Below are 27,749 nucleotides of genomic sequence, written 5' to 3' on the forward strand. Positions count from 1 at the left end.
TTTCGGTTTGATAGCTCATCACACTGTTTTATTCAGTTACTGACATCTCAGAAGAGAGCCTTGCAATGCTGCTGTTGGTAACCAACATTTTTTACCATAGCGTTGACGTTACACTGAAAAAAAGCGCTATTTCAAAACAAACACAAGTCCCTCATCAATAGTGATATGTCAGAGGCAGAGAATATCCTGTCTGGGCGGCTTTGCATGAAACAAACGACAATTTTTCTGCCTTTTCTTTTGTCTTTTTAGTCGCTTCACATATATCAATAAATATTTATACCTATAAACACTTTTCAAAAAAATCTAAATATTCAGTCACAGGTACTGGAAAAAGCTCCACTTTTAGATCACAATGATTAATGTACAAAACAATGATACACGTTTCATATAAATGTCATGGTAATAGGTAGAGAGTCTTTACTGCCATCAGCAAAGATCATAATGGATAAAAAATAAACTCAGAGATTCAGCGTTTCCTGAGGTTCCTGTGTCCCCCCTTGAGGACCAGGAGAGGGGGAATGGCTTTTACATCACATCACTGAGGAGCTGTTACGAAAGGTCAAAGTGTTCCTTATAACAACCAGGGAATGTGATCATAATAGAATCATCATAAAATGATTGCCTGCCACTATGTTTCAACTACTGTACACATGTTCTATTATTAAATGTTTTGTGTTTCTCAGTAATTTAGTTAAATGCTAATGAATCAATTCCGCACCAGGTGCCATGAGCTGCTATCAGCATGTTATAGAGGGCTATTCAGTAGAGGAAAAACTGGTGGGTTATCTGCAATCCCTCAGTGGGGGATCCGTGTATCATTATGCTACTGATAAATCTCAGACAGAGGTAGGCTATTCATGGTGCACTTTGAACTGCCGTGACACTCCCTCTCACTCCAGAATCCCTATAGGGCTATCAGCCATCATCAGATATCAACCCCAACCTGGTTGTCTTAGTCTATCCTCACTTTGGCCGTGTGAATGTCATCTGACCTGACCACCATTCAAAGCAGTCACATCTGTCTGCATTTGATGCAATGCACTAAAGACATGTCTGAGTAAATATAAACAGGCGGGGTAGGGTGAGAAAATAACATGGACGAAAAGTAAAAGTCTTTTGAAAAATCTGTACATGTAAACATCACACTTTCACTGAGTCCAAAAAACCAGAAGGAAAAAATACAAAGCGTCACATTGGTATACAGTAAATTACACCCCCGCACAGAACTGCAGTCTCTGGCCAATGCAGGAGAAGTAACAATGAAAGTAATATCAAGAACAATATACGTTTTACAAAGCACCACCAACTGATAAGTTAAAACAGGCAAGGGTTGAAACGGCGTAGATTTTTCTGGAACAGTGCTGTACCCCACAGAAAAACGATTTAGATTTAAAATGTTTCTTTTACAGCCCTTTGAACAGTTATACAAACATCTGACCACATCAGCAATGCACAAGCTACTAGGGCTTTTACGCTCAGTTTTTTTAATCAAACATCTATACATTACATTGTCCTGCCTATGCAAAGAGAAATCCCACTGGCCACTAAAATGGGTCTACAAATGGTTGTGTTTTCATTGGTCACAGTAGCTGCAGCACACGTAAAATGTAGCTCGTAGTCTTAAGACAAATTAAGAAGAGAAAGTTATCTCTTCCTTTTTTTGAACACACAAAGCAAAGTGATGCATTAGTTAAACGTGGATGAATAGAATTAAGATCAACCCGGCATCAGTAAAATAATGAAGTGTAGATAGTAGTTTCCTGATGGCTGTTGGAAATGATGGCTGGCCAAAAGTAGACAAGGGGCAAATGGAGGTGGAGGAGACACGGAAGACATTTAAGAGTATCGGGACAGAGCCCCAGGTAGCGATCAAGTTGATTGATAAAGTCTATCCAAAGAAGTCTATCCAAATTAACCGTGTTCAAATGTGTGGACGCCTGAGCCTTCCTTGATATTTCAAAATAACAGTTTGTAAAGCCTGACTAGTGTAGCTAAAATACAATTTCGGAAGTCTGATGTGTGCAAAATATAATGAGCTTTTAAAGCAATAGTTTACTTGTGTTGCTAGTAAAAATTCAGATTGAAGTAATTTAGTTTTTAAGACAATGAGATTGGATGAGTCTGGCTTGAGCCTTGCCATGAACTTTATAACCCAGTAGTGTGCATTTTAAGAGTGCTTATGTGTTCCACATCAAATTATCCATACGATCAGGGGCGCAACTTTGGTTTTAGAAGTGGGTGGACATATCTTTAAAAAAATGTTTTATCCAATCGGATAAACACTCCAAACAGTCTACCCGAACCCTCATGGTCCTAAAGCGCACCGTTGCCTCATTTTGTATCACATTCCAATGATAAAACTGGGGGGGACGAAAATGCCATTTCAGAATGTGTCCCCACCCCCCATCCCCAGTGAAAGTTGCACCCCTGCATACAATTATCAGTTGAGTGGACAAAAATATCTACATTTAAATCGATACAGACAACCAAAATGGAAAGCAAAACACACACTCATATCAGCTCTCATCATATACCACCATCACCATCCCATTGTCAAGCACGTTTAGCTTAAATGTGTAAATTGAATTTATGAATCAAGTATGATGTTCTGTAACAATGTCCGGTTACAAATATGTACCATGTTATTTTATCCTGAGCTGTAAAGTGCTTCCAAACTTGCAATAGATTATACATTTGAAATATAATAAAGCAGTCCAATTATGTCATGGATGGTGACCATGAATAAATTACAGATAATTTTGTGCATGTCATTTTAAACGTAGACTGACCGGTTCTTGGATTGATCATCCCAGCAGTTTAGTTAATATATGTGCTGCTGACTTCAATCATTTATGATAAATGACACTGAAATATATTCCTCTCTGGTATGAATTATCTGACAAATCTATAAGGTGCTGACCAGGTTGATTGCGTGAAATAATTGTTTTCTTTGTTTTCGAATGTTGAGTTTACAGAGCAAACTTGTTTACAATGTCTTGTACAAAAGAGCGTTGAAACGGGCCACTCCACATCACTTCACACAACAAACAGAAATCAAAAACAACACACAGTAATGCTAACGTTCAACAACAATAACAAAAGTAGATAAATAGAATTCTTACAACACATTTCTTAGTGCTGAGTGCTCCACTGACTGGCCTGTCTGTGTATCTGTTCAGAGAAAGGATGTGCTCTGCTTATGGCTACGGTACTCTGTGCTGCCCCCCACGTACAGCACACACACCATAGCAAGAAATTGAGAGAGTAAACTGTGATGCGATCACACATTTTCAAGATTGTCTTTTGCTACTTTTTTTAAACAGTGTTGTGTTTGATAACGCAATTTCTGTTGATGAGAAATGCAAAGACGGGTAAGAAAGAGGAGTTGAGGCGGAGAGGATATGGTGGGATTTGGAGGGAAATCTTTTTCTATAGCAGGCCAACAGCTGATTACAAGGAGCCCAATGCATTCCTCATACAATTCCATGACACAACCACGTGACGTTCATGATACAAAGTTCATACGCAACCATGTGCTGTTCATATCTGACTGACTTAAAACCACACAAACTCTTGCAAAACTCTTACAATTGGACTAGGAAATATTCTCACGTTTCAGATCATTCTGTGTCCTATTCACATTTGTCTGATTGGTGCCATTCAATGAAAGGCTTCAGTTATATTAGAGACAAAGACGAACAGCGTTCAAAACAAAGAACAATGAAGCTACAGTGCTGCCAGGGGATATCATTTCTTTCCCCCTTCCATTTATACAGCATTCCTGATTGACAACTAACGTTTCTGCTCCCAGTGGAGCCTCACAAAGTATGGGATGTTTGTTTTTCAGTTTAGCTCATCACACTGAGACTGAAAGCATGGGGAGCAGTTAGAGGTACCATGAGAAGACCTCCTTTTGCACAAAGTCTCACAAAAAGCCATCATGACTATGTGGATATTGGCTTGACTTGCCAAAATGGTATATCCACGCATGCACATTTACTGATTATCTTCCATATTGCACCTTGTTCCACACGTTTCCCAGAAGCAGTAACCTTTTGCCTACGATCCAAAGCCTGTAGGCTTGGAAACATTACAGTGCTTTACCCTACAGGTTTAACATCCCTGTTTGCATACCTACATCTTCAAACTTTAAAAACTACTGTTGAGATGAACAGATCAGTTACAAAAGGTCAAATCTGAAGCAGCAATACATGTTTGACAATTACCTCCTCAGAGCTTAGAAAAGAGCATCCACTGAAGGAGGTGACTTCGGGGTGTTTCTGGGGGAATGGATGAAGTGGGTAGGGTGTAGGTTTGTTATGGGAATGGCAGAAGTTAACTGGGCACTAAGATCAGTGTGAAATTATGGATTGTATTCTTCTTTTAATTGTTTCTGCTCCAGGGATATGTAAACTGTGAATGTGTACCATATATCTACCATCTGCTGTATATGGCCCAATTGTGCAATGCAGTTTTACTCCTATTCTTTACTTTGACTCTTTATTCAGTTGAGTGTATAGATGTCTGACTGTGTGTGACTGAGGGTGATAGTGCAGACGGAGAGTCTGGGGAGACGGCGCGGTTCGGCCCGGTCTGGCCTGGTTCTGTTTCAGTTATGCTGCAGGATTAGGTTTTCCAGCTCATCTGCGGAGCGGAGCAGGAAGGCGGCAGACTCTCGATACCCGGCGATGAGCTGCCGCACCGCTGTGACCTCAGGGGGGCTGAGCTGAGCCGAGGCTCCTCCCCCGCCTCCACCCTGACCACCGTGACTGTTAGAACTGGAGGAAGAGGAGGAGGTGGGAGCCACAGACTTCATACTGAGATCAGTGGGACCTGGAGAGAGAAATTATAGTTTACTGTAAATTTGATTACCCCATACAGTAAAGAAAGCACAAGATTATTGTCAAACACAGGGTCTATAGAAACTGTAATATTATTGATATACATTATAGGCAATAATTAATCACACTAATATAGATACAGGCACATACAAACACACATGGACAAACACATTCCCATTGACTCTAGGTCTAGGAATATAGGAATTGGGTTAAAGCTAATTACCATTGGTCTGTGTGGTGGCACCGGTGGTCGGCAGGTTGTTGCCAATTGCCCCGTAACTGTGGAAGCTGTAGTTGAGGCCTCCGTTGGTGCCGTTGGTGTAGACTGGGTCCTGGGTTTGGGACTGGGAGTAGGCTGAGGCAGCCAGGGAGAAGCCTGAGGGGGCCCCTGAGGCCGGGTCCCTGGAGCCGTTCTTATCAACAGTAGCAAGTTCCTCCTAGGGGAGGAGTTACAATAGTTATTACACTGTACTTACAGGAAGAAGAACATAGTAATAAGAACATGTAAAGTATTAGCAAGATATACAGTAAATTAATATACTGTAGCTACTTACAGATGTACTATCTTAATTTGTTCACTCTGTTGTCGCAGAGAATGTGCAAATTGTAGTGTACTCGTGGTTTAAAAAGGCTTCTAAAGTTTGTAATGTCCACTTTAAAATGTCAGACTTTATGTATTCTAACAACAAAAAATGATCAACCCCTACAAAAATGTCCATTAATTATAATCCAAATAATAATTCACATTTCCTGTTGCAGCATGATTATATTCCTGCTGTGAGAAACTGGTCAAGTTAAGATAGAACATCTGTACTGCACATACTGCTAGTGATGTCACCAACTTTTCTGTAAATTGTCATTATTTCGCCACTATGGCCTATTTATTGCCTTACCTCCCTAATCTTACTACATTTGCACACACTGTACATAGATTTTTCTATTGTGTTATTGACTGTACGTTTGTTTATCCCATGTGTAACTCTGTGTTGTTTTTGTCGCACTGCTTTGCTTTATCTTAGCCAGGTCGCAGTTGTAAATGAGAACTTGTTCTCAACTGGTTAAATAAAAAATTAAAATTAAAATTAAAACTATTCTGTAAATATTCCAGAATAACACACTCTTTATCTACTGTCATGGATAAACAAACACACAAATGAATACACTCGAAAATCACATTAATGAATGAATACACACATTCTGTGAACACACACTCACAGGGCCTTGATAGACATCTAGTCGCATCCTCTTGGCAGCATTGCGTGTCTCACTTTCACAAGCAGCAGCAAGAATGTTCTCTGCCATGGCAGAGGTGAGGTGGGGAGGTGTGGGCCGTGTCTGACAGCACAGACAAAACAGAGACAGTGTGAAGGGTGTGCATTATAACATTACTGTGCGAGTGAATTTAGTGAACATTTATGCATGTTCATGAAACGTGTACATTGGCAGATAAAAAAGCATAGCTTTCTACAAATCCTGGCCGTCCTAGTCTCTAAAAACAATCAGAATACGGAGGGGAACAGTGCCTACCTCAAAACCAACCTTCTTCAAACGGCGGCAGGACTTGAGGTAGGTGCGGATGCGCTTGCGTGAGCGCTCCTGGAACTCAGGGAACTGTCGGCTGCACGACTCGATGATGGCCTGGATCTTCTCCTTGGGCTGCTTGGAGATGGGCACCATGCGGTCCAGGTTCTCATCCACAAACAGACGAACAAACATCTGAGAAGGCAGAGATGGAGGGGGAAGGGAGGAGAGAGGGGAGGTTGGGGTGTAGAGGGGAGGAGAGGGGGAAGAGAGAGTTTATAAGGGACACAAGAGAGGATGGGGTGTGTAGAGGGGAGGAGAGGGGGAAGAGGGAGTTTATAAGGGAGATGGGAGGATGGGGGGTGTAAAGGGTAGAGAAAGGATGGGGGTGTAAAAGGGACGAGAGAGGAGAAGTGGGTGTAGAGTAGGGGGAAGCAGGAGGGGGAGGTGTTAACAGGGGAAAAAAGAGCCAAAGCAGAAAGGGGGAGCAGCCAGGGCGGTGGAGCATGAAATAGGGTGGAAAGAAAAGGAGAAGGGATAAAGAGGGGGGAGAGAGGAAAGAAGATATACTGAATACCAAAGATTTGAAGCATGTCATTTCAAATTTTAACTCTTACATTCATATTCTTTAGAAAAAGAGCAAACATGACTTCTTTGTTGATATTTGGGTTGCATAAAGACCAAATGCGTTGCATAAAGGCCAACTGCATTGCATAAAGGCCAATTGCTAAGTAATACAACCATTGAAGTCTATATTTACAAGTGACAGTTGTGATGGGACTCTTACATTGAAGGCTTTCAGCCTCTCTGGGTCCATTCCCTCTGCATCAGTGATCTTATCACTGTCATCATGGTCGTCGTGATCGTCATCATCATCATCAATGATCTGAGCACGCCCAGAGGTCAAGTCCTCAGCGCTCATGCTCAGTTCAGTCTTCACTGAGTCATAGCTTCCGGAGCTGTACTGAGGAGACTAAACACAAACACACACACACACACACACACACAGAGACAAACACACACACACGTACACACATACACATACACACACACATATCGCTATTAAAGCAACAGTTGAGGACACAAAGCAATGTTCAAGGTTCCTATCAAAAGGCCATATTCAAATACCTTCGCTATCCTTACCTTGTTGCTGTAGTCTGGATTCCCGGGGCACTTCCTGGTGGAGTCAGTTGGGTAGGGCGTCCCAACAGGGCTCCCCACAGGCAGCAATCTGTCGGTCAGATTGACTGGTTGCTGGTCCTCTGAGGAGGAAGAGGAGGAGGTGGTGGTGCTGAAGTCCAGGGGAGCACTCACCCCGTTCTCAGTCACCTCCCTGTATGGAGCCAATCCATCTGGAGGGACAGCGCCCACAACCATCGCCTCCGGAGGGGTCAGGGCTGGCAGACCGTGGCCGCTGCCACTCTCAGAGGAGTCATCATCTGTCAGAGAGAGCAGGAGAGAGAGAAACGGTAAAGAGATGGAAACACTGATGTAAAATCCACTGATGGAAACACCACTGATGGAAACACCACTGATGGAAACACCACTGATGGAAACACCACCTCACCTATTCCCAGCAACGCAAGGTAGTATAATGATTTACAGATTATGTTTAACTCAAATTAGTCTCAACAAATCCAGAGATTACCATTAATTAAAAAAAATCTCACCATTACACCATTTTTGAATGAAAATGCAAACAGACAAATCCTGCCAATAGAGTTTTTGCTAATGGTCCAAGCTAGGTTGGTGTGTTGAGAGGATGCGCTGTGTGGCTGTTGTTTTTGATGGAGTAAATGTGTACATGTCTTTGCTTGCTCAATAATTTCTCTCCTTAGTTGGGGGAGGGGTCAACATGCATTATGTTGTGCTGTCAGAGTGTTTGTATAGGAAGAGGGGGGTATTGGGGTCAGCTGTCAGAGTGTTTGTATAGGAAGAGGAGGGTATTGGGGTCAGCTGTCAAACTAATAGGGGGTGCTTTTGCAGTGGAGGCTTGAGTTATGATGGAGGTTTCAAACGGGGGAAGGATGGAGATGAGGAGGGAGGAAGGGAGGAGGGGGAGAACATGATGGGGAAGAGGTGAAGGGGCGGAAACAGACCCTCACAAGGCTGGCATGTGAAGTATGAGGGAACAGTATTGATGTGTGACAATAACACTGTTGGGGGTATGCTGTTAAACCACAAAGACAGCTGATTTCTACCACTCTAACCATCGCCTTTTCCCTAAGGCAGGGGGGGACCATCAAAGTCTCCCTTTCCTCCATTCAAATCTAAAAGGGTCCACTCACAGGGATTTCCATTGTTGTGCTGAGCCTGTGAGGGCTCGTATGGCTTTTTTTCTATTGTGTTGACTACTAAGAATCCAGCCAGTGCAAAATCTGTGACTTTTTCTTTGAATACACTATTCAGTACAAACTGATAACCGGTTATCTATAGTGGATGTCCACTTTCCCTTCATGAGGTAGTCATGGATGGAGGTGGGGGTGGGTGGAGGCCCTTAGGCATTAGGGATTAAGGTTGGGTTGGGGTACTGAAACACTCCACATGAAGGGGGAGTTGGTTTTATTAGTACATTAATAACAGCACATGTTGCTGCCTATACTATGAGTATATGTCCCCCCCACACACCTGTTAATGTACACACCAACTCCAACTCATCCATTGCGTGTAAGCAGGAACATACTGCACACAAACACACAAACACAAAAAGGCCAGCAGTTTACCATCCTCCTCTTTGAGTGTGGTCTGTGGGCTTTGTACATTCTCTCCATTGGGGGGACTGAGCTCAGGGACAGGGGGACGCTCAGCAGAGACCCACGTGGGCTCAGTCATATCCATGTCCTCACTGCTCACCGAACTGTCATCCTGAGGAGAGCGAGAGACATAGAAATAGGAAGATTGAGACACTTATCAAGCTACGATTTCGTCCCTGGGGAGAAGTCTAGGAAAAGTGAATAGGCTGCTGAAGAGAGCAGTAGACTGCATGAGGTAAATCACTCTCACTCAGGTGGACAAAGGCTAGACCAAAAAGCTTCCCCTTTGCCACTTTTTATTTGAGCTAGCAGTCAGGACATGTGTTAAACACACACAATAAGAGTACATTATGAAAAATGGAAATGGAAAGCACAGTCCACACTCAGTCCAAGTTGAGGCAATGACATTTTCTCCTGAGAGAATCTCCTTATTAAATAATGTGTCTTGAAGCGCTGTTATTTTTAACTGTGGAAAGTAGAAACCCCAAACTTGTTCACTCTAATGGAACACAGCCAGGAGTAGCCTAGCAGTTAAGAGGTTTGGGCCAATAACCGAAAGTTTGCTGGTTTGATTCTCCTAGCAGGCAAGGTGGAAAATTCTGCTGTTCTGCCCTGACTTTGGTAAATAATCTACTTACAAGGAGGCCTGGCCTATATGCACTGTAAACCCCAAGGCAATTTTAACTCAATACTTCTAGTAAGTTGTACTCAAAGTTAATGAAAAGTCATTATAACTTCAAATGTTTATGTGGTACTGACTCAAAACTAAATGACAAGTCACACCAACTAAATTGTTTTAAGATATGATAACAAATGAACTTTTTTCCCCAGCATGCTCTACTGCAGGTAGATTTTTTGGAATTGTTTTTAATATCTGTGTTTTTGCATGTACATTGAGTGATTGATTGATTGATTAAATGTTAGGCTACACAAAGATACATATATTTTTTAGAATCTAATCCAATCATTGAATTTTTGCACCCGCTACTGAAATGGCTGTTCCAGTTTAAATGGCTTAGGTATTTTCCTCCCACTGTTCTTAACCCTGGCAGTCATTATGAATGCAGGTTGTGGGTGAATACAAATTTCAAGTGTTGGATAGCCTAACACTGGCTAGATTCCAATAGGAATTACAAATCACTTTGCAAGCCAGCATAATGTGATTGATTACAGTTAGGGTTGTACAATCCTGGTCAATTTCCCAAGTTTTCCATAAATCATGGTTGGAAGATTACTGGAATTTTGAGGGGAATGTTATAGTATTTTGCAACCCTACTTGCAGGCCTGATGTGGCCTGTAAAACTATGAGTTTCTGGCCACTGTATAAGGCCTTTTTATATATGTAATGGCTCAATTAAAATTATAATATTTGCCTAGGAACTCACTTCGTGAAGGCCACAGGACGGAAAATTAAAGAATTCAGCAACCATGTCTCTGTCACTAACAAATAGTCATGGGTGGTAACTCTACAATTCAATTGAAAATGCAAGACACACTGGGAAATTATTAGAGGCATGGCTTACTGGGGGCCTTAAATGTAAGTATACCTTACTCAAGAAAACTGCATTTGTATGCATTTGAAGGTAGTACTGCTCACTTCAGCTATTTAAGTGTCTTAACTTCATTTTTTTTAGGTAATCAGTTTTCTCAAAATGTTTGAGTAGCCAGAACTTATCCGATTTTACAGTGTGCATGACGAAATAACATCTACTGCTCTTGCCAGGCCAGGGGTGTTGCAGATGGGGTTAGCTTATTATGAATACACTGGCTAATACCTTGCATATATCATGAACCTATGAGAACACAGTTGAACCCACATACAGAACAGTACAGTATAGTACAGTACAGTAAGAACCAAGAACTGATATCCTCCTGAGGAAACACAACACACTCCTCTGAGGGTTCTGTAGAGGGCTGAGGCACTTACTGGAGGCTCTATTAGGTACCAAGTGATGCATGGTGTAATAAAGAGAGAGAGGGGAGGAGAGAGAGAGAGAGAGGGGAGGATAGAGAGAGGGGAGGAGAGAAAGAGGGGAGGAGAGAAAGAGGGGAGGAGAGAGAGAGGGGAGGATAGAGAGGGAAGGAGATAGAGAAGGGAGGAGAGATAGAGACGGGAGGAAAAATAGAGAGGGAAGAGAGATAGAGAGGGGAGGAGAGATAGAGAGGGGAGGAAAGATAGAGAGGGTAGAGAGAGTAGAGAAATAGAGAGGGGAGGAGAGATAGTTTGAGAGAGGGGGAGAGAGAGGGAGAGAGAGAGGGGAGAGAGAAAAGAAGAGAGGCAGAGACAGCTAGAAAGGGGTGAGTTGGAGAGTGATAAAGGATGAGGGAGACCTGAAGCGGCAGGCAGAAACATGGGATGTAAATAAATAGAATACCCTATTCTGTTCTATGTTAACCACCCTCCCAAACTTCCAATAGTGTTTGGAACACAATGACCACCACATTAGAAGGGCCCTCTGCAAGAACTCTCCACCACTCTTTCTGTTGCTGTTTTTTATTCTCTCGCTCTCCTTCTCTCTCTCTCTTACACATGCACATGCATGTTTAATTGATTTAGGCATTTATGCATGAATAAACGACGTGCACAATCTCCGACATGAAAGCTGTGAAAAGTGACATCATTGATGACATAGGCTACCATGTCCTGCAGCCAAAATGTCAACTGGTCAAGCAAAGGTGAGATTCATTCAAAACGGAACTGACTGAGCTGTATCACGGCAATATCTTCAAAATACACTATATATACAAAGGTATGTGAACACCCCTTCAAATTAGTGGATTTGGCTATTTCAGCCGCAACTGTTGCTGACAGGTGTGTAAAATCAAGCACACCACCATGCAATCTCCATAGACAAACATTGGCAGTAGAATGGCCTTAATGAAGAGCTCAGTGACTTACAACGTGGCACTGTCATAGGATGCCACCATTCCAACAACTCAGTTCGTCAAATTTCTACCCTGCTAGAGCTGCCCCGGTCAACTGTAAGTGCTGTTATTGTGAAGTGTAAACTTCTAGGATCAACAACGGTGATTTCCCTAAAATCCTACCGCGCGGGTGTGCGTAAGAAGTCCAGTGTTGGAGTAGAATGAGGCAGAGTGTTGTCTCTGATGTCACTGTCACGATACAGTAGCCTACAGTAGCCTACAGCAGCCTACAGTAGCCTACAGCAGCCTATAGTGGCCTACAGCAGCCTACAGTAGACTACCGCAGATTACAGTGGCCTACAGCAGCCTACAGCAGCCTACAGTGGCATATAATCAAATCCTGTCCGTGTCTTTAGATTCTAATTGGTGAATCTGCTGCCTCCCTTGCTGTGTTTAGATAGTTGGTTGACCATAACATTGTCCTCACCCCTCCATCTTTTTTTCATGGCACTTGATGTTAAATTTCTAGTAGATCCCGCTAGGCCCTGTGCTGAATGCAAAGTTGTAGACAAAGAAGATAAACTGAGTCAATCTGGGCTTCATTTTTGTTGTTGTTGCAATCCATTGCAGTTGAGTGGGTCCTGATGTTCCAGAGGACGTAAACCTATCGGTGTCTACCCTACTCGCAAAGTCAAAGAAATGTGTGGATATGGAAACGTTTCAAATGTCCCCCCCCTAACCCTTTCCCCCCCCCCCCCGAACACACACCCACCCACACACTGTATGCCTTACCCGCTCATTGGCAGTCATGCACTGTAGTTTCATCTGTTTCAGGTAGGTGGCAGTCAGTGGCATGTTGTAGTCAATGAGGTCCGGAACCAAGGAGGTTGGTCGATCATTTTCTGTACAGAGAATACAGTAACACTCATACAGTAAGATCATTCCCAAAACAAACAATCAGGTAAAGCAAACTACGCATTAAGAGCTTTTTGAGTACTCCCACGTGCCATTTGGGCTCCGCAACACCCCTACACTGTCTATTGGTTTTCTTTGACCGGAATGTCCATTCATCTGATCTGGTTCCTCTGATCTTAATCAGAATCGATCTCCGATTAAAAGGCAATTATGACAACCATGGTGGCCCTTGAGATCTGGAGTCATGAACTGCTGTTTTAATGCTGCAACCTAAACAATGGGAAGCCCTCTGTGTTCCCCACCATGACCACTAGAGAGACCCCATGCTCCTTCTATTGGAACATTGTATTCATTATTTAGGACCTCTTGGGTCTTTGTTCCATCATTTGGCTTAATGATGGCCTCCACCTTTAATTGCCCCTAAAAATGGCTTACGAAACATTCACAGAGACCTACGACTATATATTTAAACGACAGATTGGACACTGCGTTGAGTGTGTGAAGCCCAATGAATATGGGGCTGTAGATGTACTAGCAGTCAATTCAATGGGTCAATATGTATAGTAGCATTGCAATTCATAATTTTGACAAAGGTAGTAGGAAGGTGATATGCGTTATAACAATAACCCCTTATAAAGCTTTAGAAGGAATTGTTGCTATTCAGATAGATGTCAAATTGAAAGGAGTCTTTCTTATCAAACAAGACTTTTATACCTGAATAAATATATACAGTCAATTAATAAACAGGAGCCAGTAAACTGACTTGGGAGTTAGTAACCTTTGAACTCTGCAGTGCTGGGATTGATGTGCATCCTCTTCTGACACTCTCCACAGTTCATTAGGAAGCGTGTCACTGCCTCCCTGGGCAGGAAGGCGTACGTCTCCGCTATCTGTGCCAGGGGAAAGGTCAGAAGGCACAGGTCAGGGCAGGAGTAGAGGAGGTATAAACTGTTATTAAAGCCTGGGATCAGTGATTATGTTAATGCTTTGTTATCTGGGGTTGGCATGGTGAGGAAGGAATCCTTCCTCAATGCTCCAACAACCTCTCTCTCACTCACACACACATCTGCTGCTGATATCCTGACTGTTTGAATTGACCATCTACTTATTTCTGCTTTGATATCCCATGCTGGAGCTGGGGCCTTTTCTTCACCTGCTCACTCTCTCTCAGGTGCAGCTGACTCATATATATTCCCCTCTCTCTCCCTCTCTATCTCCCTTCTCTGTTTATCTCTGCCTCTCTGCCCCCACTGGCGTTTCCCTGCTAAACAAGGCGACCTTCATGTGACCATGGCAAGGCAGCAGGGATGCCCAGCTCACCCCCCTCTCCCCCTCCCCCAGGGCAGCATAGAGGGAAAGGCCGACCAGAGGAATCTGCACTTCCCAGAAGGCCAAGGTGACAGCTCCATATTATGCCCCTGCCCCAATGGCGCTCAGTGCCTTCTCAAAAGGGTACGTGCTATGAGATGTGACAGGACCTCTCTACAGGGCAGGGGCGAGAGGCAAGAGAGGGAAATGGCCCTGGTCCCCAGGGGGTTTAACAGCCATGCTCCCTAAAAAACTGTCTCACTACACAGACAAAGCCCCCCCAGCTGCAGACACAGACTTGGCTCTTCAGACCTCACTAGATCCTAAATACACTGGGTGAATACAGTTGCAACATAGAACAATATGATCTAGGAATGCATACGCTGTTGATGATGTGGTTTATCTATGTGCTATACTTTTTTTTTTTATCAAATAAAATTTTATTAGTCACATGCGCTGAATACAACAGGTGTAGATCTTACAGTGAAATGCTTACTTACAAGCCCTTAACGAACAAAGCAGTTTTACTAAAAATACCTAAAAAATAAGAAATAAAGTAACAAATAATTAAAGAGCAGCAGTGAAATAACAATAGCGTGGCTATATACAGGTGGTACCGGTACAATGTGCGGGGGCACCGGTTAGTCAAGGTAATTGAGGTAATATATACATGTGGATAGAGTTATTAAAGTGACTTATGCATAGATAATAACAGAGAGTAGCAGCAGCGTARRRGRGGGGGGGGGGGGGTGGCAATGCAAATAGTCTGGGTTAGCCATTTGATTAGATGGTCAGTTGTCTTATGGCTTAGGGGTAGAAGCTGTTTAGAAGCCTCTTGGACCTAGACTGGCGCTCCGGTACCACTTGCCCTGCGGTAGCAGAGAGAACAGTCTATGACTAGGGTGGCTGGAGTCTTTGACAATTTTTAGGGCCTTCCTCTGACACCACCTTGTATAGAGGTCCTGGATGACAGGAAGCTTGGCCCCAGTGATGTACTGGGCCGTACGCACTACCCTCTGTAGCGCCTTACGGTCAGATGCCGAGCAGTTGCCATACCAGGTGGTGATGCAACCGGTCAGGATGCTCTCAATGGTGCAGTTGTAGAACCTTTTGAGGATCTGAGGACCCATGCCAAATCTTTTCAGTCTCCCGAGGGGAATAGGTTTTGTCATGCCCTCTTCACGACTGTTTTGGTGTGCTTGGACCATGTTAGTTTGTTGGTGATGTGGACATCAAGGAACTTGAAGCTCTCAACCTGCTCCACTATGGCCCTGTCGATGAGAATAGGGGCGTCCTCGGTCCTCCTTTTCCTGTAGTCCACAATCATCTCCTTTGTCTTGATCACATTGAGGGAGAGGTTGTTGTCCAGGCACCACACAGCCAGGTCTCTGACCTCCTCCCTATAGACTGTCTCATCGTTGTTGGTGATCAGGCCTACAAATGTTGTGTCATCGGCAAACTTAATGATGGTGTTGGAGTCGTGCCTGGCCATGCAGTCATGAGTGAACAGGGAGAACAGGAGGGGACTGAGCACGCACTCCTGAGGGGCCCCCGTGTTAAGGATCAGCGCGGCAGATGTGTTGTTACCTACCTTTACCACCTGGGGGCGGCCTGTCAGGAAGTCTAGGATCCAGTTGCAGAGGGAGGTGTTAAGTCCCAGGGTCCTTAGCTTAGTGATGAGCTCTGAGGGCACTATGCTGAGCTGTAGTCAATGAATAGCATTCTCACATAGGTGTTCCTTTTGTCCAGGTGTGAAAGGGCAGTGTGGAGCCCAATAGAGATTGCATCATCTGTGGATCTGTTGGGGCGGTATGCAAATTGGAGTGGGTCTAGGGTTTCTGGGATAATGGTGTTGATGTGAGCCATGACCAGCCTTTCAAAGAACTTCATGGCTACATACATACATGAGTGCTACAGGTCGGTAGTCATTTATACTTTTGTCTCCTGTTGAGGATGCGTGGTTGTCTAAGTAACTACTGATGCTATGAATAAGAAATAGCCAGTCTATAAAATGCATATTTTTTGTGGCAGTTTCTAAGAGAATAGGAAGATGCTTTAGTACAGTCTATATAGGATGCCTATTGATGAACTGATTGTTTATGTTGGCTCGGTGCCAGTCTTACTGCTTTATAGGTCTTCTTCTGGCCAGCGTGTTTAGGTGCTCTACCAGGGTCGGCACCCATCTCCACATGCATGGCATAGATGATGTCGAAGAAGTCCTCCACCACTGCCACCCTCTTCAGGGATGAGCTGTCCTGGGCCGAGCCTGCATCTGCACACTGGAAGACAGAGAGGGAAACATTCAATACCCTGCCTGAGAAGACTAAGGCCTGTGTGCGTGTGGGGGGGTACACGTGTGGGTGTGTTGTCCGTGCATGCATGTGTGTGTGTTTCAGTTCTCTATGGAAAAAGATCTCCGAAACATAACAGTCATGAAAATCGGAAAATATCTGAACCCCTGAGGCTATTGGCTGATACAGGGCTCGTAGTGTGAATGTTAACAAGATGGTTTTCTTATCCCAGCTTTGAGAACAGTGATGATGATTCAGCAGAGCAATATGGATCAGCACACAGGAGTGACAAATATGGAGCAGCTCAGGCAGGGTCCAGGACAAATCACCACAGGGTCAGCTCTACTGAGATGTCCAGTGCTACTGTCTGTGTCTAAGTAGGTCCCTGCTCTACAGGCTAGCTGCCTGTCTGTGTCTAAGTAGCTCCCTGCTCTACAGGCTAGCTGCCTGTCTGTGTCTAAGTAGCTCCCTGCTCTAGCAGGCTAGCTGCCTGTCTGTGTCTAAGTAGCTCCCTGCTCTACAGGCTAGCTGCCTGTCTGTGTCTAAGTAGCTCCCTGCTCTACAGGCTGGCTGCCTGTCTGTGTCTCGGGCTAGCCTAACAGAGTGTTTCCTGACAGATGTCACTGGCTCAGGCTGCTGCTTCTGGCTCTGGGTATCATCACACACCCACTGGCCAGATCACTGCTGGGGCTGGGGCTAGTGTACTGCAGTGGGCCTCGATCCATCTTGTGTTCAGAGAATTAGCTGCCAGATTAGCTTCCCCTCAGCAGAGCTTCTTCATCCCTGCAGAGTCAGTCTCTCTCTCTGTTACACAGACTCTGAGATTGCTCCACTGCAGAGAGAGAGAGAGGGAGAGATAGCTGAGGCTTCATTCAATGTCCCCACCAGCACCACCTCATCCCTGCAGTCAGTGTTTAAAAATAACACCCCGTCCTGTACTGTACAATGCCGACAGCTCCTCCTACAGCCAACCCCCAGCATCCACCCTGCTTCCAGTGCCGCTGACCCCGTCACCATAGAAACGGCCACAATCTCTCTCTTGGGCAGGTGTGCAGGGCAGAGGGTCATGTGACACTCAGTTGGAACTCATATCGCTACGACAACGGCCTTGTTGCTTAATAGCCTACTTACCACATGGGCTTTCTTTCTTCCACCGGGTCACCGCTGGGCCTTCTCTCTCTTTCTCCCTCAAGTTGTTTCTTTTCCTTGTTACATTTGTCTCTATTCTGTATGACTTTGTTTTCCCCTCTTGTGGGGGTGTTCATTTCATCTGGTGTATCACTTCCTCAAGAAATGACTTTTATGTACATAAACATGTGACCTGAGGTTTATGTACATGATGTACGGCCCTGAATAGAAGCTGAGGTCAATGAAACAAAAGAACGGAATATTATATACATCTAGTTAAGTCCCTGGTACACAGTACCAATGTAGATTCCAAAAGTTGTGAGATGTCAGGGGATGTGTTCGAGGTGGGACTCAGTGTTTCTCGAGGAGGGTCCATATATCAGAAAGTTATGCCCGGCATCACTGATGAATCTCTTTTTATTATACTGTATATAATTTTTCTCTCCTCTGACATTTCGAATCCTGCTCCTGCTATCTGACATTTATTTAGCTCTTCCTCCTCCGACAGTGTCCTTCTCTTCCTCTCTCCCTACCTCTGTCCCGTTCGTTCTTTTCTTCCCCATTCTCTCTGCTCCTGCTCTCCCAAGTGCAAGGTAATGATCGTTGCCATGGCAACTAAAACCAGCTCACAGAGCGGGTTTGTTTTAATCCGGCCCGTCTCCTCTCTCTCTGTAGCCACTCTCCCTCCCTGTCAGCATGTTCTTGATGTAATAGCCTAATGATAATGAAATAATAATACTAACAATCCTAATCATCATCACTCCTGTAAGGTATAATTTTCCTGATGACATCATCATTATTCAGGACAAAAATAGTGAACAGGTCCATTATTTTCAGCATACTCAAAATAGGATCCAACCCGGGACACTCTTGTACTGCACATATCCAGACATCTACCAGTGTTAGATCTGCCATTGTCCTCTCTGACACTACAACATACTGTATATCTCACTAACCAAGATTTCTATTGCTATTATTGCCTCCTATGTCCTCTTTGTTTTTCAGTGAACTGTGGTGCAGCAGACAAGACTCCATCACCCTTGGCAGGAATCAACCCAGACTCAATCCAGCAATTAATTTGTCCAAAAGATTTAGCATCCCTTAGAACAGGGTTTTCCAAACTCGGTCCTGGGCCCGAGGTTTTGGTTTTTGCCCTAGCATTACACAGCTTGATGATGAGTTGGTCATTTGAATCAGCTGTGTAGTACTAGGGCAAAAAACTAAACGTGCACCCAGGGGGGCATGACCGAGATTGGGAAACACTGCCTTAGAAGGGTTGCAGATTGCCAGCGAAGATAAACAGATGAACTCTTCACTTGCAACATATGCGCTCAAGGGGTAGTTTAACCATTAATTCACACAGCGTGTGTGTGTGTGTTGTGTGTGTGTGTGTGTGTGTGTGTGTGTGTGTGTGTGTTGTGTGTGTGTGTGTGGTGTGTGTGTGTGTGTGTGTGTGTGTGTGTGTGTGTGTGTGTGTGTGTGGTGTGTGTGTGTGTGTGGTGTCTGTCTGTGTGTGCGGCACACTCATGTTTATATGTTAAATGTTCGATCTGTTTATTCAGCATAGTCCACAAGGTGTATGTTTGCGGTGCTGGAGAAGACCAGCTGTGAATGGTAAATATGTGTCTCCATCAGCATCACAAGTGTTTTACAGGAGGGAGACATGTCAGCAGCCCTAATCAGCATCACCACATAAACCTATCAACACTCCAACTGTCTCTCTTCCTGTTTCCTCTCCTCTCCATCTTCCCTTTCTCTTTTCTCCATCTTTCTAATCCCATAGGACTGCTCCCCGAGCCACAGCATACCCCCCATCCCCTGCTCTCTCTCTCTCTCTCTCTCTCTTTCTCTCTCTCTCTTCTCTCTCTCTCTCTCTCTTCTCTCTTCTTCTCTCTCTCTCCTCTCTCTCTTCTCTCTCTCTCTCTCTCTCTCTCTCTTCTCTCTCTCTCTCTCTCTCTCTCTCTCTCTCTCTCTCTCTCTCTCTCTCTCTCTCTCTCTCTCTCTCTCTCCCTGTCCCGCTCCAAACAGCTCTGTTGCTAGGAGACTGGAGGGGTTGATTCGGCCCGGCCACCCCCACCCCCCCTGGCAGTCACACACACTAGCAGAGAGAGAGTCGCTGAGGGGAAAGGAGAGAGCGGAGGAGAGGAGCGGTCCTGCACACAGACGGTTCGGGGGGGCTGGAGGCAGCTGGGTCACACAGACAGGCCAGTGGACAGAGGAAGGGAGAAAACCACAGCAAACATCTCAAATGGAAAGGGCAATTTATCCTCAGTGGAGGAGGGAGAGCAAACACTGTAAAGCTCCACAGCCATTAAAATATATACAGGATTTACAGTCGTATGTTTTCACAAATACTGCCGGTAGCAATCCCACAGATACAGTATAGCTCTGTATAAATAAAATATAAAAAATATTGTGTTTGATAGACTACACTACACAAGAAGAGAGCTGTAATCATACGCAGTTGGTTATGGGTGGTGGTGGCAGATAGACGGAGCCCCAACAAAAGAGGGACGGTGGGAGAAAGAAAGAGGGACATTGGAGAAAGAAAGAGGTACAGTGGGAGAACGAAAGATGGAAAGTGGGAGAATGAAAGAGGGACAGCAGGAGAACGAAAGAGGGACAGTGGGAGAAAGAAAGAGGGACATTGGGGGTAAAGGATGGCTTTGTCAACAGCACTAATTACTCAGATTATCTCATTGCAGATGTAACAACAGGTCACCTTTTAAAGTCCCATCTCCCCCTTGTAAATCCATCAGCAAGATAATGGATGCATAAATGGGAAAGCCCTGGTGTCCTCATTAGGGAGGGGGGTAGGAGGGGGGTGCAGCAGTGAGGACATACAGATGTGTCCTGCAATGCAGTTTAAAAAGGCTTTTGAAGTTTGCAATTCCCACTTTGACATTTCAGACTTTTTCCCTTGTAAAAAATCAACCCCAACAAAATGTCCATTAATTATAATCCACAAAATAATTTACATTTCCTGTTGCTGCAGGATTATTTTCCTGCTGTAGCAAACCGGCTCAAATTAAGATCCTACATATGTATAAAACATAATCTCCTTGCCCCCCTTTATAAAACCTCTCCTCTTTCTGCCGGCCTCCTTCGTTTATTACCCCCGTTTCTCTTTTCTTCTCCCCGTTCCTTTGCTCACTCTCCCTCAGTTCATAAAACCCCTTCATTAAATCCACATTAGGTCTGCCATGCTCTCCCCCTATGTCCCGTTCCCTGCCTCCTCCCCCTCTCTCTCTCCTTTTCTTTCTCTCTCTCTCTCTCTTTCTCTGTCTTTCGCACTCCCATGATGATCATTAAATGATAGAGCGTGTGACAGTCCCAGTAACTCATCCAGGCCCTGACAGACCCCATCCCTCTGTTGATGTTCCAGTCACCACCCCAAACAGAACATCCTGATGTACTACACATAGGTTCTGCAATCTGGGCCTTTCATCATCTTTGTGTTATTACTACATAATTACTACATATTTTCTATTTCTGTTACAATGTTCGGGTTGTTAAATATTTGTCCTGCTACAGCATTAAAAAAATGATAGTAGCAGAGTGTAGTAGTAATTAACACCGAGGCGTAAGGCTGTGTGTGTGGTGTGTGTGTGTGTGTTGTGTGTGTGTGTGTGTGTGGTGTGTGTGTGTGTGTGTGTGTGTGTGTGTGTGTGTGTGTGTGTGTGTGTGTGTGTTGAGATCTAGAGCAGAGCTCAGACTCTCCCACACAGGGGGAGCCCCCAGGCCAGTTAAAAATGGTGTTAATTTATCCTCCTATGGGAGCAAAGAACTGTCTCTCCATGGCAACAGAGAGGGTGCTGAGGGGAGGAAAAACAGAGCAGCACGATCAACGACCCCCTCTTTGTACGGACACACACACACACAGTGTAACATACACATTTTCACTCTCTCACACAAAAACACACACTCGCATAAGGACACACTCCAATATCAAACTCTGTGCACAGCTTATTAGAGATTCATTACAAATGTATTACCAAAAGGCTAGGAACACATTGGCTTCAAATATGTAGGTCTACCGAATCCTCTTGTCCTAGAAGAGGCCTCATTCACAAAAATAAGTGGTTGCATCATCTCTCTCTGTATGTAATGTGTCTATGTGTGTCATCTACATCCAAAGCAGAGGAGCCTTGCACATAATTTATTTGAAGGGGCACTGAGGGCCAAATGCAATATCTTTCATTCTCTGTAAAATAAACTGTATAGGGATGAAGTTGAGGAGGCACTGGAGACACTCCCATATGGCCAAAGCACTGAAATAACCACAGCACGCAGTCAATCACAAAAAAAGTAGGTGAATTGGAGACTTGGTTTAAGAGAGGCCTTGTTGCTGAAAAACCAACATTAAAACAGTACATTATATCCCGTTGTACTTTTTATATTAAGGTAAATTCTCCCCAAACTTGCTAGGTTGAGAGTAAAGAGCAAATTTGTGGCTTTGGTTAAGGTATTTAGCATTTGTAGGCCTAATAACCTATGTACAGTCATAACAAACCAACACATAGAGACTGAATAGGAGGGACAGAAAGAAAGGCTAGATTATGCTGGAGTTGTGCCATGCAAAACTGTTAGCATTAATGCAAATGTTGTTGAATGAAAGGAGCACTATTCTTTTGACTCCGTGCCCTCCTAACAGAGGGGAGCGCTCAGGAGACGTGGAATAATTAATCAGATAATAATGATGACGTTCCTGCTCCATTTTGATGGCAGAACACAAACGTTCCCTGTCTGTCTCAGACGGGACATACTCAACCACTCCCACACCTCTCACCTGTTTCTTTCTATTGTTTTTCATCAAGTTACAATACTCCATTCACTGGGTTACAGCTCTCCCGGAGAGAAAGGTTCATAGAGCATTGTAGATGTCAATTAACCCTTTATGCTCTTTTATGACAGCACTTCCTGCAGCATCTTACACATGGAGTCCCATACCTGAGGCTGTGCTGTGTGTGTGCTGAGAAAGTCCTACCAAATCCAGATTGTGAATGAGGGATAGAGATATGTAAAGGTTTCCGTTGGCATGGCAACAAAAAAGCAACTGCTCTCATCCGTTAATATTTTTCGGTGCCATATTTAGAGCAACAAGAGAGAAATGAACACAACATTCACTTTGAAATGGAGGGCACACCTATAGCTCAATAAATGATTACGTGTGCAAACCAGATTAGTGTTAGACTGTATTATATATGGTGGCAGAGTATCTGTCGGTGTACAATAAATCTCTGCTATTAATAATGTAAAACAAAAAACGACAGGCCGATATGAATCAATGAATCTAGTAATGGTAACGTGTGAATGTACCACTACAGTGGGCATGTCTGCAGTAGTGTATGACTGCAGAACATCTCACCGTGCCGTGGTCTATCAATTGTTATATTCTCCTCCTCCTCACTGTCTGGGCTCTAATCAGGACATAATGAGAGCGAAAGCAGGTTGCATCCCCACACTGAGGCCTGCTGAATTGTCTAAGCACTGCTCAGGCTCTTAGACATACAGAAGGAGAGCGAGAGAAAGGACTCAGGGATATAGACAGAGAGAGAGAGAGTGTGAAAGGGAAAGAGAGAGAGAAATTTCAAACAATCCCATCAACTGTCTGAAATGTAGTTTGCACTAGGCCCGTGCTACAGAACTCTTTAAAACCACTATTCCCTTTAGTCAGTGTCTGTCTCTTCCTTCCACTACTGGACTATCCTGTATAACTCCCTCTGTGTTTACACCAACTGAAAAAAGGTTCCTGTCTGCCCATCAACCACTAGCCATGCAATCCTTGCCCCCACCCCCAACCAACCTCCCCCTCATTTAGCCCCCCTGCCTGCACCCTCAGTGAAACTTGGCACACCCCAGGAGCAGCTGCAGAGGGGCCTCCAACGCCACACTCTGAAAACACGCCCCCCACCACACAGGAGGGGCACTGAGGGCGTTGGGCGTTGTGGTTTTGTACTCTCTGTGTGTGTGTGTGTGTGTGTGTGTGTGTGTGTGTGTGTGTGTGTTGTGTGTGTGTGTGTGTGTGTGTGTGTGTGTGTGTGTGTGTGTGTGTGTGTGTGTGTGTGTGTGTGTGTGTGTGTATTCATTAATTCAGATTACGGTAGCATTTACTTTTTTACGAGATAAACATATTTCAACAGTATTGTACTGTGTCATTACACAGTACTTGCTTTGAAACCATATTTATATTACAGTAGGTGTACTGTAATATGAAATACAGAATTTGACTTGCCACCGAGCTGCCTGTAAATGACTGTCAAATTCATGGTAACCCCTTTACAGTGTACCCAATCTCTGTATCTTGTACGCATTTATTTTTGGGTGGCACAGTGGTATAGGCTTCAAGCGGACAGTGAGAGAATGAAGAAGAGAGAGAGAGAGAGATCTGAGGACTGATAACACATGACCATTAAATCGCTGATACACTATCTACCACTCAGCAAGGGAATAGTCAAAGACGACATACTACTGCTGACAGACAAGAGAACACACACACAAACCACCTCCACACTCACATTGATACACATTGACCGTTCTTGCATCTAATTGCACCTCTACTTCACTATTTGACTTTCCACTTCCCACTTTAATTAATGATGAAGTGACTGCTTGGTGTTTGATTTTGTTGTTCTGTTTGTTGTCTAGTTTTGCACAAGTGGGGGTTGGACATGGGGGAGTCCCCTGCTGTGTCTCATCAATAACTAGAGGTACATACTATTCAGGAATAGTTTCCTTCTATCTAGTAGAACTAGAAATCACATATAGGCCTCTTTAACATCACTTGCATACTATTCTCAGACATGCATGGTAGAAATAGAAAACAGTGTCCTGCCTAGGCGCTTACCTTTTATTACTGTAGAGCAAGGACATTTACAAACTTGGCCCTCACAGAGTGACATCAGCTATTTCTGGGTTTGTGCATAAAGCTGTGTCAAAACAAAAGGCTTTTGCCCACAAGCAATGTAAAATGGATAAAGTGTCGAAAACTGAGACATTTCAGAACTATAATATGACATAATGAAAAGTAAAGTGTAGATTAATACCTGTGGGTAATAAATGTCGTAGTAAACACAAAAGGCTATTTAACGTTCCATCAGCCAAGATACAAAAAAGAAAGCAAAACTGAACTAAATCTCCAACTCTAGATGCACCTGCCAAGAGTCTTTATCATGAGAAACGATCTAGCCTATAGGACCAGGTGCGGTTAGGTATTTGAGCCAAAAAAAGAAAGGCTACACATTAACACAGGTAAAACACCTGAGGAAGGATCGATCAAATAATCCACACCTCAACCCATTAAACCACACCTCAGCGGTGCTGATATTCAAAACGGTTCTTGTAATTTGAGTCTATTGTTCACACTAATCTTGACGGTCCTTGGAGAGCTTGTCCCAACACCATGGTGGGGGTTGGTGTGATTCCCCGAAGGCATCATATAAAATGGTGTCCGTCTCACTGAACAAACACACACACAACCTCTATCCTGTGCCTATAAAGAGTGTTTTCTTAAACTTTGGTCAATCAGCCTAGATAATCAATGTATCAGATAGGATATTCATCGATCTACATTTCCAACCCCAAGTAGCCTATACACTACCTAAATAAATCATTTACAATTTCACCTCAGATTAACACATGGTTAACAAAATTGTAATACATTTAACCTATATTGCACGAGATTATCATATGGTGAAATCATTTAAATGTCAATTCTAAGCAGCAGTGGTTTTAACTTTGATAGAGGGAGGATGCCGCTATATGCATCTGCTGGATAGCCTTCTCTTTTGTTCCCACCGGAGACCCTCACAGGGATCAAATACGCACGGTGGTTTTACGTCCAACATAGTACAAATGCAATATATCCCTTTTATTTATTCATAAGCATACATCAAAATCGAACGTTTTATGAATGTGGATAAACGTACTAAGTCATAAAAAGACATGCAAGTGTAAGAACTATGCAGGTATGATTGGTTACCAGAGCAACGAGTGCCTGTGGAACGATCCGCATCTATCCTGCACTGGGCAATGTAAAGTTGCGTGGTGAACACATAACTACGCGGATTGACACCGTGGATAGTTTTGCTTTCATAGCATGTGCACGTAAGTTATTGTATTCTTGTCAATATAAATTACTGTTTGTCAATTAGTACAAGACATTAGAACGAAAAAATAATGTGTGGTGCTGCGCATTTAGCCATCCCCATGGAAAGCCGGATGGATTTTGTGGATTTATGCTATAGGGCTATTATACGAGGTAAAGGGGAACATGATAAATTATTTTGTTCATCTATAAACCCTCACCTCCCCCTTCCATACAATGTCCTCCTCTAAGGGATACACCAAGCACCCCGGCATCCCCACAATTTGGGCACACCGCTCGCTGGCACCCAATGTATGCGCGCACACTCAATTGTCCTACATGTCAGGAGTCTGGACAAGACATACTTTTTATGTTGTGAATGGGCTATTAACTCATATATACTGCTTAGTAGCATAGCGTTCCGTTGACAGGACATTAAACGAGTCATTTGCCAGACGACCACAGAATGATACCCCACACTGGCGATGTTGCTTCTATAGGCACCGGCGTTGCTATGGCAGCTGGGGATGGGAGTGTGACTGCTCTGTTGAAAGGATGAGAGTCGGTCAAACCGACCTTTCTGTGAATAGGTTGGGGTCAAGGGGGAAAGCCAAACGCTGAAAAGTTGTAATCAAATAGGTTATGACAGGTGCATGTGGTTGTGGTGAAATCGAATAGGTTTCATTGACGATAGCGGGACGTCTCATGCGCGCGCACACACACACGCACACACTTTACCGTTGACTTGGCACACACGCACACACACACACACCACAACACACACACACACACACACACACAACACACACACACACACACAACAACACACAACACACACACACACACTTTACCGTGACTGACTGGGACATATAGGACGGGCTTCCCTGACGCTCCTTTCTTGTGCTCTCCCAGAATGTTGCTCCCGACCTGAAACCCTTTCGACTTCACCCAAAATTTGAATTTGGCATTGATGTGGCTATTGTCGACATACATGCCGTCCGACTCTTCGTTTTGCAACAGTGTCTGCATGATTTTGTTGTATTTTCGCCGGGTGACGGTCTTTGTTTTACCCGAGTCCCCATATGTCCGGAGGCACCAGTCCTGAAATTCACTGAACATCTCCGCTCCTAAAACGACGGGACTCCGGCTCCTTTTCGTTACATCCGTGCATGATGATTTTTTTGTTGCCATAGCGTTCGATCTTATAACCCGTTTGGCTCTTCAAATAATAAAATAGCTATTATGCAGGTTTCCCCCTCCTCTCCCGTCCCGCGTCGAGGAGGATGGTTCCGCAACTACGATGGCTTTCTCCCTTTCCTTGTCAGCTGGAATAAAGGCGTAGGAAACTGATTCGGGCAGCCGCACACCTGTTTGCAGAGACTATTCGCCTGCTGTCCCGAACCGCAACGGCAAAATGTCACTTGCTCACATCATCCGCTGAGGAACTGAGGGAGGGGGGCTGTCCTATAGAGCGGGTATCTCCCACCTGTGCGCAAACGGTCTCTTGACTGGAGGCTGAGATATGGAGAGAAAAAACACAGTGCTGCTCACCAAACAACAAAGAACACAGGGGAAGCATAGATGGAAAAATACGTTGAACTGTGGTTGTCTATTGACTTACTTTTAGACATTCGACACAATTTTTGGTCAGAGCTGATGCAGAATCAAGTGAAAACCGTGACAATTCTCAAACATTTAGGCCTAATCGGTATTGAGCCATGTAGGCTATCTGATCATCAATCACGCGCACCGCAACCTTGCGCAACGGGGATTGTTTCCCTGCTTCCCACCTGTTTGAATGGGACCTGCGCGTGCACCAGCCTGAACCGCCTCGGACGTTCGGTCGAAATATATATTCTCAAAGAAGCAATGGGCCATAAAGACAACCTCGAACACCAAGCATTTTAGGCTAATTTAAATCCGTTTTCTGGAAGGGAATAGTAGATTGCAAAGCAGTAGCCTAATCGTAGAGAGAAAATGTCCGATAGCCTACACAAACGACGCCGGTGCTCCAATGTGGATTTTCCTCAAATATGAATAA

General features: G+C 44.2%; 1 protein-coding gene across 2 annotated transcripts; it reads right to left on the reverse strand.

Annotated features, from left to right (window-relative positions):
- Nucleotides 1-27,560, reverse strand: LOC111977057 (nucleolar protein 4-like). Of its 2 annotated transcripts, XM_070447956.1 has the most exons (12): nucleotides 26,566-27,560; nucleotides 23,787-23,794; nucleotides 16,327-16,482; nucleotides 13,674-13,785; nucleotides 12,773-12,882; nucleotides 9,086-9,227; nucleotides 7,506-7,801; nucleotides 7,150-7,335; nucleotides 6,369-6,557; nucleotides 6,057-6,176; nucleotides 5,065-5,278; nucleotides 1-4,833 (listed from the first exon to the last, which is right to left on the reverse strand). In XM_070447956.1, the coding sequence occupies exons 1-12, from the start codon at nucleotides 26,897-26,899 to the stop codon at nucleotides 4,610-4,612; spliced, it is 2,091 nt and encodes a 696-aa protein (XP_070304057.1). In that variant the 5' UTR covers nucleotides 26,900-27,560; the 3' UTR covers nucleotides 1-4,609. The 2 variants fall into 2 exon arrangements, with proteins under 2 accessions (XP_070304057.1, XP_023862098.2); XM_024006330.2 differs by lacking the exons at nucleotides 23,787-23,794; nucleotides 26,566-27,560 and having other exon boundaries at nucleotides 16,327-16,477.
- Nucleotides 27,561-27,749: the final 189 nt, after the last annotated feature.

The sequence above is a fragment of the Salvelinus sp. IW2-2015 genome, linkage group LG17, assembly GCF_002910315.2.
Source record: "Salvelinus sp. IW2-2015 linkage group LG17, ASM291031v2, whole genome shotgun sequence".
Classification (NCBI taxonomy): Eukaryota; Metazoa; Chordata; class Actinopteri; order Salmoniformes; family Salmonidae; genus Salvelinus; species Salvelinus sp. IW2-2015.

What these genes read in the sequence shown, in the direction of transcription:
- LOC111977057 (XM_070447956.1), bottom strand. Translation starts at nt 26,899, where the DNA reads ATGGCAACAAAAAAATCATCATGCACGGATGTAACGAAAAGGAGCCGG. An exon ending in ATCCAGACTACAGCAACAAG is followed by an intron (nt 7,336 to 7,505) that starts GTAAGGATAGCG and finishes GTTTGTGTTTAG; the next exon opens with TCTCCTCAGTACAGCTCCGG. An exon ending in TGCCACCACACAGACCAATG is followed by an intron (nt 4,834 to 5,064) that starts GTAATTAGCTTT and finishes TTCTCTCTCCAG; the next exon opens with GTCCCACTGATCTCAGTATG.